The sequence below is a fragment of the Artibeus jamaicensis genome, unplaced genomic scaffold (genome assembly GCF_021234435.1).
Source record: "Artibeus jamaicensis isolate MK-2021 breed Jamaican fruit bat unplaced genomic scaffold, CSHL_Jam_final contig_797, whole genome shotgun sequence".
NCBI lineage: Eukaryota > Metazoa > Chordata > Mammalia > Chiroptera > Phyllostomidae > Artibeus > Artibeus jamaicensis.
In genome coordinates, this window is record NW_026521977.1 from 19,165,011 (window position 1) to 19,183,229 (window position 18,219).

The following is an 18,219-nucleotide window of genomic DNA, read 5'->3' on the forward strand; positions in this document are numbered from 1 at the left end:
CCTGATGCCACTGAACTGTACACTTAAAATGGTAACATTTATGTAGTGTACCACAATAAAAATGTATGAGACTGATATAATGTCATATGTCAGTTACATTTCAATAAAAATACCCTTAGCTTAAAAAAGTGTAAGTACCCAGTCAAGTGTCATATGCAAAGAGGCCCCCATGCTGCTGGCTCTTTGGGACCCAGTGAAATTGAATTTTGTTGAGCACAAAATAGAATGTTCACAATAGACATAAAGGTCACAACATTATTTTAGTTACTACTTCTATAGGTGGCAATGCAGCGAGGGCTTTTGAATTGTTCGGAAACAGTGCCTTTCTTCTTGGTAGCTTGAGAAAGAGGTGTGAATACCTGTGGCTAAACCACATTCCAAAAATAGTTGCAGAGAGGAGTGTGAGTGTATGTCATTAATCGTGGGACTATATCAGGACTCCCCAACCTCCAGGCCTGTTAGGAACTGGGCCGCACAGCAGGAGGTGAGCTTGCATGGGATGCACTCGAATCATCACGAACCCATCCCCCGCCCCCACCTGGCCCATGGAAAAATTGTCCTCTAGGAAACTTATCCCTGGTGCTAAAAGGGTTGGGGACCACTGGACTGTATTTTGTATACTCTGTAATAGTGAATTTTAAAGTAATTTCCAGCCATGGGAAAAGGTGAGAAATAACATGAAGAAGCCATTCTTAACAGTCTTCCTCAAAGTGGGGTTTAAAAGGAAAGTTGCAGACATGTTGATGTCTGAGCATACAAAGGCCTAGGAGAGAGGGATACCAGTCAGCTCCTGTTAGGAAGAAAGGACACACTCAAATGAAGATATTTTAAGGAAATCCAGTGAAAGGGACCCTTTGCAGAAGCCTAGGCAGTTACTCGGGAAACCACAGGGACAGTGCAGCGCCCAAAGGTGGAACAGTTGGGGCTGACGGAGGAGGGGAAGCAACGGTTACGGAAACCAGAGGCCACAGCTGCCCAGCGGGAACTTTACCCCACGGGCAGGGAGTCCCCAACACCGATACTCTGCTTTCTCCCTCTCTCTCTCCTCATCCTGCTGATCTCCCATTAGCTGAAGCCAGAGGGCAGAGGAACCCGCCAAAGTGGTCCATAGGGTCTGCCTCTGGGGGCACTGAGCAGGATGAGAGGGGGTGGCAATCGGGTCTGGAGAAGGAAGGAGCAGACAAAGATGGTCTCTCCAAGTGGAGTGACTTCCTGCTGCATCTGGTTTGCACGCCTCATCTGTGGGATATTTTTGTTCATACATTGACCTAGAAAACCTCCTTTTCCAGTGACAGAAACACTGGCTTAGACAACATGCAAGAAGAAAACCACACCATCTCATATTCATATTTACATGTCCTACATTGCATTCACAGACCACAGGAGAGATACTCACTCTCCAAAGAAGCTATTTTATATTTCTGAACTTCCTTGTAATGAGATTCAGTCACTCTGTTTGTTACCAGGTTGGTGTGCATTCCCTGTCCTTTCAACTTCAAAGTTCCCCAAAAGTTTGACATGGGCTTTCTCTGTGTGAGCCCCTGAGCGTTCCTTAAATTTTACATCCCCATGCTCTCCTTTGTATTGGCAGGACCAGAAAAGTAATCTGATTTAGCCCCAGAAAATATGCAGACTGCCTGGGTTTGAAGCCTGACTCTGTCACTTTGTAGCCGTGTGACCTTGGGCAAGCCTTGGTTTCATCTTCTGTAAAAGGGAGTCATCATTAGGTACACCCCCTAGGGTCGTGGTGGGGATTGAATGAGGTGACATGCCCTTAGCATGATGCCTGGCCTGTAACGAGCCATCCGTGAGTGATGACTGTTGTTATTCTTGTCTCTTCTTTGCTCTTTCCCCACCTCCCTTTCATTGCTACCCTCAACTTCTGCTTAAACTTCTCCTCCCACGGCCTCCATGAAACAGACCCTCATCTTATGTGGCATGTCTCCCTCCCCTTTCCTCCTGTGTCGATTCAGATTGTGAGCACGTCCAATGCCTCCCAGACTGTCACACTGGTGTACGTGGTGGGCAACCGGAGCTCCTTCCTCAACGGCACCGTGGCCAGCAGCCTCCTCCGCCAGCTCTCGGCTGAGCTGGTGGGGTTCTACCTCACCTACCCGCCGCTCACCATTGCTGAACGTGAGTTTGTGCCCGTCGTACTGGGACTCTCCCATTTTCCTGGGGGCCTTTCTTCATTTTGCAGACAATCACTATGGCAGGCCGCATGCTTGCTCTTTGGTCATAAAACAGCAACTGGAATTAGAGATACATGGGATTTTGAATTGATAATGAGTTGATTGCACATTGTAAAAAAGCCCTTGCTGGGTGCCTTTACTCTTTACATGTGGGGGCAACTTTTCCTGCAGGTCTCCCCCCCCATCTACCATGGATGAAAGTAAACACTACTAAGACATGATCTGCTTGGGGGGGAAAGGTGGCCAATCCCTCAAAAGGGAAGGGCCTTGAGCCCCTTCCTCCAGGGGCTTTTATTGGGTTGTAATACACAGGAATACAGGTGGTAAGGACCAAACAGTAGGTAACATTTCAAAGAATCTGAGGGCTTAGTCTGAGTCAGTGTCTGTTAGGAAAGGGGGTTGCAGAAACTGTGGGAGACACTCATTTCCTGCTCAGACCCTTAACATATGAATGAAAGCACTCGTAACAGAGCAGGTTTCACAGGTTTTTTAGGAATTTTTTGTGGTGCCAGATTTTCCCCTGGGATCCACTCTGGCAAGGCAAGGAGCTGTACCCCTCCCCATCAGGTATTCAGGCTTAAGTGGATTAGAGCCAGAAAGTGCTTCTCCCAGAGGACACGGGGACTCCGGCTACGTCATATAGTGTGGGGGCAAGGGCCCATTGCTCACTCTTTGTTGCAGCCCCCCAAGTCCTTCCATGATGGCCTCCCAAGTGATCCAGTCTGGCTTAGGTTGCTCCTCACTGTGAGAAGACTTACCCCCCGTGGACTTCCTACCATGCTTTGGGGGCAGGGAGGAAACTGAGGTAGCATTTGCTACCAGAGACAAGCTTTGTCCCCTGTGGCTCACATTCCGGGGGTCACTTGCTCATCGTTAGCCATGAGAGGTAGTTACAATTCCTGAAACCAGGCAGAGCGGTCCACAACCTTCACACGTCTCTTATCTCATTTAATCCTTATAACCACCCCCTGAGGTAGGTGCACAGTTAGTGCCATTGTGCAGATGAGAAAATGGAACTTTGTTACATTTAATAAAACATCCACGTTCACACAGCTAGTGAGACCTGGAATCTGGGGTTTGAACCCAAGCAGTCTGCCTCTGAACACCTAGTCCTGCCTGGCAGGGCATCTGTCCTCGTGGCGATACGGAGTGCTGTGGTTCCCCGGCTCCTGCTGTCAGCAGCCATCCCGGGGCCGGCAGCCCTTGCCCTGGTGGCCGGTTCTAGTGCAGCTCATTTGCAGTCAGCACTGTGACTTCTTTTGATGAAGTCCCCGTAGTCTTGTGGCCTCACCTTCCTCTAATGCTTCAGCTACATAATCCTCATTACCACGCAGCAGGCACAGGCTTCGAGGACGATGCAGCCTACCTTTGTCCCCAAACACTTACTTGCTAGCCAAAGGGAGGAAAAATCTGTGCTTTTAAGTGTAATTGTTGGTACATTTCTCAAGGTCACTGGGCAAGTTCTCTTTTAAACCACGAGGTTTAGCAAAATTCTATTTCCTTCCATGGTTGCTTTAGATATTATGAATAAATGCGATGATATATGTGGATATATTTCAGCCCAGGGTAGCCATTCTGAATTTTTTTAATGTTTGTTTAATAGCAAGTTTCCACGTAGTAAGGACAGATAACTGGATTTTATGGAAAAGATAAAAGAAGGCTTTGTGACACATGGCAGCATGTGAAGAATTTATTTTCTCTCATCTCGATATTTTGATAGTAACAACAGCTAAGATTTACTGAGCACTTACTTCCTGTGGCCAGGCACTGGGCTAAGCCCTTTATGTGCCTTAACTCTGGTGGCCAGGATACCTGTGAAAACATGTTAGTTACAAGCATATTTGGCTGCTAAACTCAGTCCTTGACATTGGAAAAATCCATTCAAGAGCTAATCGTTCCTAAAAATGGTAGTGATGGTTAAATATTGTTAAAGAAAAAGCTACAGTTCAGACAGGTTCTAGCTGTGGATCTTAATAATGAAGATGTTCACATAAGAAGGTTTTGATGGAAAACTGAAAGTGCGGAAATCCACAAACCTGAGAAAACTCTTCATCTGAAGGTGAGCTCTTTACTGACTATTTCAGTTTTCTGAACAGCAGGGTAGTTTTGGTCTGTAGGTCATAAAGTTCCTAAGGATGATACAGCAGGTTCCAGCTCCTTCATATTTCGTCACCTGTGTTTATTTCCCATAACAGTAATTACCTATCAAGCTCAGAAAAGTAATTTGTTTCTCATTTGTTTTAGCACTGGAATACCCCAACCTTGACATATCAGAGACAACCAGAGACTATTGGGTAGTTACAGGTAATCTCTTATTTTATTTATTTCTCCTTTCCCTCATTAGGTTGTTGGGGTTTTTTTTAAAACTGCCAAAAGGCAAAAAAAAAAAAAAAAACCTAAAAAAATTAAAACTGCATGGTACTCAGTAATAGGATTGGCATCTGTTCTTTGGTCCTGTGCTGTAATTCAAGGAGCTACTGTCCCAGGACCAGGAGTGGGTGGAGTAAGCTAAAACAAGAAAAAGCGTCATGCTGTGGATGATGCGTATTAGATAACCAATTTAAAATAGCAAGCTGCAAGTCCCCCCTAGCACCCTCCTCTTTGCAGAAAGCGGACTGATCGGAAGGTACAGCATTGACCTGTGGCCATCCAGGGCGTGTCTGTGTGGAAGATGGGCCTTCCTGCACTGCCCTACGAAATGCCAGTGAAGGCGGGAGGAACGCCAGGCATGCGCTTTCCTCTGTGTCCGGGCAGGAGGCCCACACCCACGCTGGTCCCGGGGGAGCCCAGGCCTGTCCTGACAGTGAGGGCGGATGGAAGTAGCAGGGTGTTTTGGTGGCATTTTCTTTTTTTTCCCTTGACATTTCCCAACTGAGCTTTCTGAAACAGCAAAACATTATTTGTGTTTCAAAAGTCAGACAGTAGCTCAGAAAAATCAGAGAAGTGAGGATTGGAAGCAGAGAGAGAAGGCAGGTGTTTGTTGGAGGAAAAGGACCAGGCCAGCTGTAAAAGGAAGGGACAGGAAGGGAGGATATCAATCAGTTGGCTAGGGCTGCCTTAGAAAGTACCGCAGACTGGGGCGGGGTCGGGTGTGGGGAGGGGGCTTCACCATTTCTGGAGGCCGGAAGCCCCATATAAAGGTACCAGCAGGGTTGGTTTCTCTGAGGCCTCTCTCCTTGGCGTACGGATGGCTGTTTTCCCTCTGTGTCTTCATATGGCTTTCCCCCTGTGTGTTTGTCCTAACTTCCTCTTCTTATAAGGACACCAGCATATTGGATTCGGGTGCACGTGTAGGATCTCATTTTATCTCAGTAAGGTCTTTAAAGGCCCTATCTCTGAGGGCCTAGGACTTCAACATCCGAATTTTCGGAGGTCATGGTTCAGCCCCTAACAAGGAGGGAGGAAGATCCTGCAAGTCATGGAAGACATGCCTGGGCAAGCAGGCCCTCCTGAATCACCTCCAGCCCCGGCTGGGTAACTCAGTCGGTTAGAGTGTCAGCCGGATACACCAAGGTCATGGGTTTGATCCCCAGTCAGGGCACATACAACAAGCACCCAGTGAATACATCAATAAGTGGAACAACAAATTCTCATTCTCTCTCTCTCCCCCCACATCACTCCCTCTCTCTCCCCTACCTGCCCTTCCCCTCTCTAAAATCAATTTAGAAATGAAAACCCCTTTCCCTCTCCATCTCCCCCCTCACCTGCTGTCCTGAGCGAGGTGGGCTTCTGCCCGAACACCGACAAAGGAGCACACAATCCTTCTTGAGGAGGCTGCTCGGGACCTCCCTAAACTGCAGAAAATTGCTTTTCTTTCTCTCCTGAAGAGCCATGGACATGCAGAGATTCTTTTTTTTTTTTTTTTTTTTTTTTACCTGCTAAGAAGGCAAACTAAAGAAATATCTTTAAAAAGAAAGAAAAAAAAAACTCACCAGAGTTTATGCCCAAGAGAGAGACAATGCTAAACCAGCAACACATTTTTGAAGGCAGCAGATTATATAACACTTACAAAATCATCCACCCCCCCCCCCATCGGGAATGCTGCCTTTTAATTTGCAGAGATTTCCGTCATTCTAGTAACTTCTTAAACACAGGACGTCCTGGACAACTTCTTGTTTCGGTTTGTCCTCGTGTACCTGTGTCTTGCCCTGCCTCAACTGTAGTGACGTAAACTTAATACCCCCCCCCACATGTGGGCTTGTTTTCAGAATTCTTCCGGGACTTAATGCTCTGTCCCCTCACCTCTGTAACCCTTCTTTGTTGCTGTCGTGGCTGTGCATGGTCAGAAGAAACAGTGTGAGAACAGTGACACAGTGTGTCACTGTGTTTGGGACAAGTTGGATCAGTTGGTACTTGGGGGGACTGAAATCAGCCTCAAGATGGCCCTCCTTCCTTCACTTTGGTTCATGGCCACTTTCTAACCCCATGGGCAGGCACCACCAACTTTTCCTGTTAGTTACAGAAAGGGGTCGGGATGGGGAACTGAGAGAAGAAGACAGCTTTGTCCATCCTGTTCAAACCCACAGCCCCTTGAATACTCCCAGCCACTCTGCGTTCTCTCCCAGGCCTTCATCCTTGGCCATTGCTAACCTGGAGCAGCTTTCCTTTGGTTAGTGGGTATTGTAATACTCTGGCATGTTCACCTGTATGCCCACCGAACTTGCGTTAAATGTGCTCTGGCACACTATATACTTCTGGCCTCCCTGGGTGTGGTCCCTCCGTGGTGGAAAATCATTGGCTGGGGTGATTCCTGCAGTGCGTCCTTGCAGAGAACCCGGGAGCTACTCTGCTGTCCATGGGTCTTGCCATCAGGTGGGATAGAGAAGTGCAGACTTAATGTTGCCCCCTGACCGAGGTGAGAGCCCAGTGTGGGTTTGAACCCTGTCTTTATTTCACCCACTAGAGTAAAAATACTGCAGACCCAGCCATCACAGGATTCCTTCTGGTCTCAGCTCTGCTACACGTGACCTGAGTATGTCCTTGAGCCAGTCATTAGACCCTGTGGGTGTCACACCCTCACCCTTAAAATCAGAAGATAAGAACTGAACATTCAGGTTCTTCTGGCTCTGAATGTGTGGGATTCAACCACAAATAAAACAGTTTTGATTGAATACAGGAAGCTGAACCAGGCCCAATCATCGGAACTTTAGGGTCCAGTGCACTTGCAAATAAAGGAATAATAAGAGACTAGTGATGTAAAAGTCACCAAATGTGCTGGACAAAGCTCCTTTGAACACAGCTGGATACTTGCCCACCTGAGGTAGGAAGGCTAAGAGTGGGAAGCCAGGGTCCAAGCTCCCATACTGCTTATGTGCCTCCAGAGGAGCTGTGGGTACACCCCCCCTCTACTCCCTTCCTGGCCGGTGGAGAGGGCCAGGAGCCTGAGGCCCGGCACACTTCTTGGGGGGAAGGAGAGGAGCCCCAGTCCTGGAGCACAGTTCTATGTCAGGTTTTTGCTCCCTGGTAAGGATGTGTCTAGCAAAGAAGGGGGCACATGTGAACAACAACAAAGATACCAATTATGGGCACCTTCTCAAGTGCCCTAGAGCACTGTGCTGGAAGCATTTAAAAAAAAAATAAGGTATCTGTTCTTTACAATGACGCACTCAAGAGTAGAATATGATCCCCCGTTTTCAGATGTGGAAAAAGAACCCAGTGGAAGTAGATGTCTTGCCCAGGAACACGCAGTGAAAGGGGGAATCAGGACTCAAACCCAGGGCCCTGGCGCCAACCCCCCACTCTTCCTCAGCTGCCTCCTAAGGACACATAATCTTCGCCAACAGGGCAGTGAAGCCTGCGGGAACTGTGCAGGTGCTGATTCCCTGGAACTCCGGGAGGTTCCCACAGTCTTTCTATGGAAGTTTCTTTGTTTTTCTCACAATTTTAAAAATTGTAATGAAATACACATACCATGAAATTTACCATTTAAACCATTTTCAAGTGTCCATCTCAGTGGCATTAAATACATTCACAGTGTTGTACAATTGTCACTGCTATCTACTTCCAGAACTTTCCTATCAGCTAGGGGCTCTGGCTCTCCCTGTCTTTGGTGTCTGCCCTTGAGCCATCACTGGGATTCCCATAAAGTAATCAATTCTTTTTTTTGAAGATTTTATTTATTTATCTTTAGAGGGGAAGGGAAGGAGAGAGGGAGAGAAATATCAATGTGTGGTTGCCTCTCATGCGTCCCCTGCTGGGAACTGACCTGCAACCCAAGCATGTGCCCTGACTGGGAATCGAACCTCAATCCTCCGGTTCACAGGCCCGCGCTCAATCCACTGAGCTACACCAGCCAGGGCAGTAATCAATTCTTGATGATGCCCTCGATGTCCCCTGTCTCCTCTCTTACTCTGTTCATCGGCCAGGAGAGGCCAACTTAGAAGTAGTCCTTCAGTAGTTGATTGCATAACTTTACCAGAGGGGCATCTCTGGATTATCAAGACCACGGGCTCTCCTGTCTGGAGCCACGAGGCAGACTGTGTCAGGGGACTCCCAGGGACCTCTGGGACCTGCCACAGTGGGGACGGTGCAGGAGCGTTTTATCTGCCAGCAGGAGTTCTGCTGGCAGCTGAGCTGGGAGTCCCTCACAAGGACTCTAGAAAGAAAACTGCTTCTGTATCCTCCATTGGGGTTTATTTAGCATTTATCTCATCAAGGAGGTAACTTCTGAAACTCAGCTGTGAATTTCACTTCTCTCTTGATCAGTTTAAACGTCATTCTCTGTGTCTTGTGGTCATCAGTTACTTGTTCTCACCTTGAGTGGAATGTGATCGTGAGGACATGTTCCTTGTACCCGAGCTATTTCCATATCCCAGTAGATGGGAGGTATTCATGGCCCTTTGCTGGATGGTGATAGAACAAACTGTTAAGTGAAAAAAATTGTATTACGTTCCCAGCCCATGTAAGTTTTGATTTCTTTGAGACGGGAATTCTTTTCAGCATTTTTAGTTTCGGAGTGGCTGTGTTTGAAGGCAGTGTTTGTGTATTCGGGATGACATGTGCTTCCCAAAGGACCTGGAGGGAGGACTGGAGCTGGGGGCGGGGGTTGACAGCAAAAGGAGAGAGGGGCTGGTGCTAAGCCCCTTTACACACTTTGTCTCATTTTGACGACAGATCACATTAGTATATTTGTTGTGATGCAGACCTGCTTCCTTTCACAGAGAAGGACTTGGACTCAGAGAGGGCCAGTGGTTTGCAGAAAGTTTCACAAAGGCAAGAGCCCCTTCTTTCTGGCATGCTGCCCTGCTCTCAAATGGAAGAGTGCCTGAGAGGCCCTGTGCAGCTTTGGGACGGCTCTCAAAAGGACCGCCAGGGAGGGAGAGTTGAGGACATTGAACAGGGTGGTTTGCCAAGGTGTAAGGGCTGCATTGCAGGATGGAGCTTAGATAGTAAAGCTGTTGAGAAGGAAAAATAAGCGTAGCCCTGAGCCAGGGCTTCCAAGTGGGAACCAGCAAAAAAAAACCAGTTAGCCATACCTGCATCTGGGCTGCATGCCTGCAGGGACTCTAACCTGTGATAAGGGTCGGAGTTAATACAGCAGCATTGGACATGTCACACTTACAGAGGAGGGAGCCCAGGCTTTGGGTTTGAACCCTCACTTTTCTGGTTACTGGCTCTGACCTTGACAAGTTGCTTGCCCTTTTCAGCACCTATAACATGTGAATAGTGATTCCTAACTCCTGGGGCTGCTGTGAGGGTAAAGCAAGGAGAAGCTGGCCGAGCCCTCCCATGCAGTAGGGCCCATGGTGGTGGCTATGGTTCTGTGCCAGCAGGGAGTCTGTCCTCTGAGCCGCCCCTCTGCCTTCTGTACCCGCAGTGCTGCAGGGCGTGGACAATTCGCTGGTGGGTCTGCACAACCAGAGCTTTGCCCGGGTCATGGAGCAGCGCCTGGCCCAGCTGTTCATGATGTCCCAGCAACAAGGCCGGAGGTTTAAAAGGGCCACCACCCTGGGAAGCTACACTGTTCAGGTGGGTGTCCGTGAAGCCTCTGGGGTCTTTAATAACTGTGGGGCGATGTGCTGCCTGAGACTAATAGTCCTGCTGCATGCGGAGCAGCAGCTACACCGCAGATTGACCACACCATCTAATCCACCTGGCTCTGACCCTTCTGGGCTGGGGGTCATAACATCACAATCACGAAGGAGGGTGAGAGCTACTCTCTCGACAGTCTCACTGTCGGATTATAAGGAAAGGCGTTCTCGGAACAGAGTCTGTACATGTGCTGGTATTTATTCAACAAAAAGTTGTACATAAGCAGGCACAGGATACTCCCCAACCTGTTCCGTGTGCTGGATGAAGGCCCAGTTCCCGGTGCTTCCAGGCCCTCCTGCCGCCTCCGCTGCGAAACTACAGGTGCGCCAATCAGTATTCCAGGTGCAGGATTCTATTATCCTTTTTCACTTAATTTTGACAAAAAGAGCCTTCCAAGTTTATAATGGACACATGACCACACAGAAACTTAGGCTAGGCAGCTGTTGCAGACACTGTTGGTGCTCTGCCTGAGTCCCCTTGCTGTTTCTGTCAACACCAGCTGCCACCTCTGAATGTTTATGGAAGGACTGCTCTTGAGATGCCAGAACCCACCTTGCCCACATCGCGGTGCCGGAAGTGTCTGGGAATTAACCAGTGGTGGGGGTATGAACCCCAGCTCCCTCGTCTCTTAGCTGGGAGAATTCTGAAATATATGGTTTAGAGCATTCCCAGAGCTTTCCCGTAGAACTAAGCTTTAATTACCCGCTGTGGTAAGTGGCTTAATGACACGCCCTTTGTTAGCTCCCTCCCCACCCCTGTGTCACCTTCCTTCCTGTCAGTTCTCTGCATCACTCAAACAAGCTGTAAGCACTCAGTTCTTCTGAGGCTGCTCCTAGGGAACCTAACACAAGACAGTGCCCTTTCCGAAGGTAACTGACTGTCAGCCCCCAGCTTCTTTATCTAGTTCAAGCAGGAGAGGGACTGTCTCTAGCATGTTCCAGCCAATTCACATATCTTGAATAGCCCTCATTTCACCAAGAGAACCCATTTCTAATGTTCGTTATGCTAATGAACAAAGCTCTGTTGAGCAAGATGACAATTAGGAAGGGCACTCCAGAATAGCCTTCCTAATTGGAATCTAGCCCAAGGCCACTGGGGTGTGCACCCCTGGTTGGTAAGTCACCACATCGTGGGTGTAACTTAACCCAAACACATAGGCATAGCATCACACAAACAGAAAGCTTGTTTTAAAGGAAATTACAGGCATTACCACAGTCTCTCTGCAGATCACGTCCCCAGGCAGTCTTGTAAGTGCAAACAACCCATCTTCTGGAACACTCTTTTCTGCATGAATCAGTATCGTGCCCCTGAGGGAAACTCCAGGTCTCACATCCATAGCCAGTGACTTTGGTCCCTCGTCCCATTGCATGTTGCTTTAGTTCCAAACATCTTTGTGGCCTGTGACAGCCTGTCCTGAGGTAAAACGAGGGTTAATTTCTCATGCCAGGTTGATTTTGCCTCTGTAGGTTCTGGGCCAGCCCTATAATTCACACTTCTCCGAACAACAGACAGGAAGTCTCTCACTGCACAGTGAAATGGGATTTGCCTGTGCTGAAGGGGGAGGCGAATCATTTACTAATAACACCTACAATCCTGGTGTTACTAGTAACACTAAAAATCTAACAGCATTCTTTGTGTTATAAAGGGTCCAGTGAGATGTTCTCTCCTTTCCTCCAAGTACGCAGTGTGCGTGGCCTCAGTAGTGGCCAGTCCCTAATTTACAGAGGCTGTAGATTACACTGGGAGGAATCTTGGTAAGAAGGATTTGCTAATAAATTGAAGCTGAGTGAAGCTATTCGATATTTGAAAGCTCATGCACCACCTACCTGGCCGTACTAACGCTCTCTAACGTCCTCTCCCACAAGGGACAGGACTAACGTGCCCAAGTTTCCCAAGTAAAATTCAGTCCATGTAACTTACGTCTTCTTTCCACACAGAGGCCTTCCTTTAGGGATCTGATCATTTTAAAAGATGAGCCACCTTCATGAGTATGGAGATTTAGAGGTCTAGACTTGAAAGATATTTCTCTAGGAGATATATTTGAAAAAGAAAGTCCAATGAAGATATACGTGTGGCCAACAAACATGTTTAAATGTTTAACTCCATTTGCCATTAAAGAAATGCATATTTTAACTACCATAAGATTAAATTTTCACCTACAAAAGATTAGGAACGCAGTTTTTCGGTGTTGATGAGGATGCAGGAAAGTGGCACTTTCAAACAGTAAATGGATATGACCTCTCTGGATGACAAGTGAGAAGTTTAGACAAGCACCTTTCAGATGGTCACAAACTTACTCGTGGATGGTCATTTCAAAAAAAGAGAGGTAAACACACACAAAGACAAAAGGGGGGGGACAGTATTTCTCAGACTGTGTTCGGAAAATGGTCCTTGTAAGCTGCCCTGAGGCCGAGGGGCTCCCAGGTCAGGTTTGGGTTAAAGCTGCATCCTTTGGCCCTTCTGGATGGTTCCCAGGGCATATTGGCAAACCACAGACTCTAAAAAGGCCTGTAGTAAAGAAATTTCCTTTCAACATATATGGATTCAAAATTTAAATGCCAATGAGACCCTTGTTTTTAGTAGTATCTACATTTCTCCAACATTTTATTACAAACATTTTCAAACTCACAGAAACATTGAAAAAATGGTATGGTAAGTGCCCACACGCTGACCGTCTAGGTTCTACATTTAACAGTGTGTACTATGTCACTGCTTTACATTCGATCACATATATCATCTCCACACCAGAGATCAGTTTGGACTGTTCTAGCACTTTACGTGAATGGAATCCTATAGTAAATTCTCTTTTACGTAAAACTTTTTGACTCAGTGTAGTGTTTTTGAGATTCCTCCATGTTGTATTTTTTGGCAGTTTATTTTTATTGTTGAATAATATTCCCTTTTATGAATACACTACACTTTACTCATTCTTCTGTGGATGGATACCTAGGCTTTCTCCAAATTTTAGCTGTTATAAACAAAGCTGCTACGAACATTGTTCTACAAGTCTTTCTATGGCCATGTGCTTTCATTCCTCCTGGGTATATAGGTGTTGAATGGCTGGGTCATAGGGTTGGCGTATGTTCATTCTGTAAGAAACTGCCAGACCTTTTTCCAAAGTGTACCACTTTATACTCCCACCAGCCAGATGCAGAGTTCCAGTTACTGTACATTCTCATCAACACTTGGTGTTGTCAGCCCTTGTTATTTTAGCTCTCCTTGTGGGCGATGGTTGTGTCTCATGGCTTAAATTTGGATTTCACCATTGACCATATTTTAGATGGTTATTGGCTGTTTAACTGTCTTCCTTTGTGGATTGTCTGATCATATTTTTTTAAAAACCATTTTTGTTGGGTTGTAGTAACATCTATTTTTAATTGTTACATATAGCATACATACCAAGGGGTGTAAAAATCTGTAGACTTCAAAGACCACTAATAAAAAGAACCCACAACCCAGAGGGTAAGAACATGTTCTTATCTAACCTCAGAAGCTTTTTATGTGTCTTCTTTTATTACACATGCTTCCGTTTGTTCTGTTAAAGCTGAGTGTGCTTCTGAATTTTGTATTAAATCATGCCTAAATTTTCTGCATGTATTTTACCATCTGTGTGTGTGTGTATCCCTAAACAGTACATCAGTTGGTTTTGCCTGATTTTGAATTTTATATTCTGTAATATTTTTCCTCGGTGTGAGGCTTTCATACTCAAACAGCCAGAGTTCATGTACATTACTCTATAATATTTCACTGTGTAACTATACAATAACTCATTTATCTGTTCTACCATTAGTGACTTTTGAATTTTCAGGGGGATTTTCTTTGTTGTTATTAACAGTGCTGCTATAACCAGTTTTGTAATGTCTTTCAACATCCTATGAAACTCATAATCCATAATATACAGTGTTTTGAAAAACACTGTCATGTACTATGATGTCTATCAGTTGTTAATTATAACAGTGAAAAGTTAATAGTAACCTAAATGTTCAAAAACGAACCGTTAGTTAATGTATGAGGCACGCGTACAATAGAACATGATTAAGTATTAAAATTTGTGTTCTGTGTATTTGGAATGATTTCCAATTGTAAGTTACTAGACTGAAAAGTAAGTGACGATTAAAGTGTCTTAACTAGAAAGGCTTGGCTAAGTAAGTTTGTGAGGTGTGAGTTAGCATGTAGAAATGAACACTTATGCCTTTGTTGTATCAAAGGTCATTTCAGGATATGAGTAAAAACAGTGATATGTTATACTGTATACAGAGTATTATAAATAATTTGGTAAAATAATAAATAAAAGGTTTGTGCAGGGAAAAAACTCCCAAGAGTAGAAACAAATACACCAAATGATAAAAGTCATTAGCTTATGGCTGAGGGATTACAGGTTGTTTTTATTTTGTTTCATTTCCTGATGTTCTTTTGTATTCTCGTATTTTCTGCAGTGAATATGTATAACTTGTACAGTGAGAAAAAGCAACAGAGGTAATTTTAGAAAAGGAGTTTGAATCTCCAGGTACTGTTTTTATCAGAGATCTTTTGAATTGCAGACATTGAAGTTCATTTTTTTCCCTCTCTGGCAATTGCAGGAGTTTGAAATTAGAAATCTTGTTTGAGGATAACCTGACATGCCCTGAATTAATGTGGAGGCCTATTTTCTAATGAGGGCAGAGTTCTCTGGAGGCTGGAAGACATCACCATTTCAGCGTTTTCTTCTCCAGTCACACTGTGCTTTCCAGATGTCCATATCTTCCCCTCCTGTCTCCCCCTCCAGCGACAGCAGGGCTTCTTGTAGTTCTGGTGGTAGGGGAGGTACATTAAGGTTGATGTCTTAAATAGATGCTGTGGATCCACTTGGCCACAGAAGGCCTCAGCAGTCAGGAGAGAGCCTGCTGATTGCCCAAGTGATTGTAGGGTCTATGCAAGATGTCCTATAAACATGGCCTCTTTTTTTCTGAAAGATGGTAAAGATGCAGCGGGTGCCTGGACCCAAGGACCCAGCGGAGCTGACTTACTACACCCTATACAACGGGAAGCCTTTGCTGGGGACTGCAGCTGCCAAGATCCTGAGCACCATTGACTCCCAAAGGATGGCCTTGACCTTGCATCACGTTGTCCTTCTGCAAGCTGACCGTAAGGGGATAGTCTTTCCATTCCTTATTCTTAATGCCACTAAATGTTTCCTGCAAATCAAAGTGATACCCTAAGCTCCTGTTAATGGACTCAGAGCTAAGCATATTTCTGTCCTAGAAGGTTTTTAAATCAATCAGCTGTGTTTGAAGCAATAAGTTTGGGGTAAGGGATAGGTTTTGAGTATTAGAAAGATGTTAATGATCATTGCTATGCCCAAATCCTACCCACTCCTCCTCCTCATTATAGTCTAGTGAATAGCTAAAAAAATCACCATAGCTGCCCTGGCTGGTGAGGCTCAGTGGATTGAGTGTCAGCCTGCAAACGAAAGGTTGCCAGTTTGATTCCCTATCAGGGCACATGCCTGGGTTTTGGGCTGGGACCCCAGTTGAGGGTATGTGAGAGGCAACCATTCAATATATTGCTCACACATCAATGCTTCTGTCCCTCTCTTTGTCCCTCTCTTCTCCTCTCTCTAAAAATAAGTAAATAAAAACTTAAAATATTAAAAAAAATAATAACTATAGCTGAGATCATATTTGTTGTCTGGGGAATGAAAGATAATTTGATTCATCAGCATGCATAGAGTCCTTCATGAACTGCTGCCTTGGTGCTGGAAGAGGTGCAGAAGTGAGCAAGGCCTTGCCCCTTCCTTTAAGGAGCAGAGAGGGAGTTAATGCGAATACAGAAGAGTGGACTGCAGGAAAGTGCCACAAGGAGGTAGTGTTATACAGGGGTTGGCAGAGGGAGAGTTTACTCTGAAGGGCATCTGGGAAGAGTGAACGGAGAGAGGATGTTAAAAGTAATAGCTGCCCCTTTGAATACCCTCCTCCCTGGCAGCTGCTGTACTCATTGCTTTACATGGATGTTCTCACTTTCTCTGCTCATTAGGGCAACTTTATTGAGCTCCAAGTTACCGACAAGGAAACCGAGGCTCAGAAAAGTTAACTAACTTGGTCAGTATTGCAAACTAGTACCTAGATCGCCAGGATATGAATCTGGATCTGCCTGACTGCGAATGTGTTCTTAACTGTGTTATATACTAAGATTTCAGCAGAGGGAGAGGAAAGGTATGTATTCCAGACAGAGGGAGAGGCATAAAAAGAATAGAAGCAAAGAGTACTGGGTGTGCTTGAAAAACAAGGGGTTCAAATTGCCTGGAGTGCAGAAACTTGAGGAGGAGTTGATGGGATTAGAGAGGAGTATTATGAAAGAGCCAGGCCTTGGTTGGCAGAAGGAGACTGTACATAATGTGATTCATTTGCTGGAGATTTGCTGGCTCACTGTCTCTTCTACAGTGCTTCCCTGTTCCAGTCCATCCTCTACTTTGATCTCTCATTCTGGGGCCTCCTCACTTCTACCTGAGGCCTGGTGGTGCTTGGGAAGGGACAGAAAGGTGAGAGCTGGCTTTATTCGGAGCAAGAGGTGAATGGAGTATCAGGGGAAGTGGTTAGGCCAAGGGGAGCTTATTGCAGGTGGTTGAAGGGGAACGGTGGAAAGTTTGAGAGCATGGGTAGGAGAGAGATCGTATCATATTAGAAGATGCACGGAGCCAGGGATCACCTGGGGGTTTTCCCGGAGGCTCGATTATGACTCAGAGACAGAAGCCAGGCCCTGTTCTGCCCAGCTGCACAGCTGCTGTCCCTCAGCCTTCATTTTTGGTCTCCTCCAAACCCACATGGTCCTCTCAGTTCCCTTGTTTAATAACTCACAGATATCTTCCCTCTTCTCCATTTCATTATTATGCCTTCTCGGACTTTGCAGGTATTTTCCAAATAACCTCAGTCACTTTGCCGTTATGTACTGTCTGTACATGTTTTGCCATTATGTAATTGTATTAGAGTCATTATCAACACTTTGGAAAACACACAGATTCTGATCTTACAGCCACACAGGAGTGTTCACCCCTAATGTTTGCTGTTCCTCTGAAGCCTTCCTCGACCCCTGAAACAGACACCCCCAAATCTTTCTTAGTTTCAAAAGCCTCCATCACCCTTATCACAATGAGCAGACGACTGACCTTTGAGCTCTTTAAAAGCAGGTACCACATCTCATTTGTCTTTTAATGTCCAGCCCCAACTACTGTCTGGCTCTGTTCTTGTAAAGGCAAACCATCGACCTTTGTTAAGTGTCTCTGGCAGTCCCCGAGGGAGGCACATGATAGGAAGACACCCAAGGAGAGCAGAGGAGAGCATAGCCTTTGCAATAAAACGGACCTGGATTCACGCCCTTGCTCTTCTACTTTGCAGCTGTGGAGCTCAGAGACGAATGAATACCCTCTCTTGCCTTCATTTTCCTTGTCTGTAAAGTGGTAATATTTAAAAAACAGACCTAATAGAGATACTTAGAGGACCGAATAAGATAATTATTTTATGTAAGGGGCTTAGTACGGTCCTGGGGCTCCTATTAAGTACTTAGTAAGGGACAGTTGAATGACTCATTTACCCATAAGGTAAAAGGACTAAAGGAGAGAGAGAATGAAGAAGGAAAGGTGATTTGAAGGTTAAGAACCCATGCAATTCACAGAATAGGGTGCTATTAATGAAAATAGAAAGAGGATTGGAGAGGAGAAGCATTTTTAGGAGGGAGAGGTAATTTATTTCTTCTGGACCATGTCAAGTTTTAAATGATGAGATTATTAAGGGGTGCTATTTGCATATTGAGGGGGCACTGATAGAAATAACTGAGCCCTGGCTGGTGTGGCTCAGTGGATTTACTGTCAGCCTGTAAACCAAAGGGTCCCTGATTCTATTCCCAGTCAGGGCCTGTGCCTGAGTTGTGGGCCAGGTCCCCAGTAGGGGTGTGTGAGAGGCAACCACACATTGATGTTTCTGTCCCTCTCTTTCTCCTTCCCTTCCCCTCTGTCTAAAAATAA

The 18,219-nt window shown here is 45.8% G+C and overlaps 1 protein-coding gene across 1 annotated transcript in view; it reads left to right on the top strand.

The window, feature by feature from the left end:
• Positions 1–18,219, top strand: part of KIAA1549L (KIAA1549 like) — a 102,317-nt gene that overhangs the window by 16,847 nt on the left and 67,251 nt on the right. The window contains exons 6-9 of the mRNA XM_037128270.2: positions 1,974–2,136; positions 4,437–4,496; positions 10,009–10,160; positions 15,176–15,347. Of these exons, the coding sequence (XP_036984165.2) occupies positions 1,974–2,136; positions 4,437–4,496; positions 10,009–10,160; positions 15,176–15,347 (547 nt within the window). The remainder of the gene's footprint in view (positions 1–1,973; positions 2,137–4,436; positions 4,497–10,008; positions 10,161–15,175; positions 15,348–18,219) is intronic.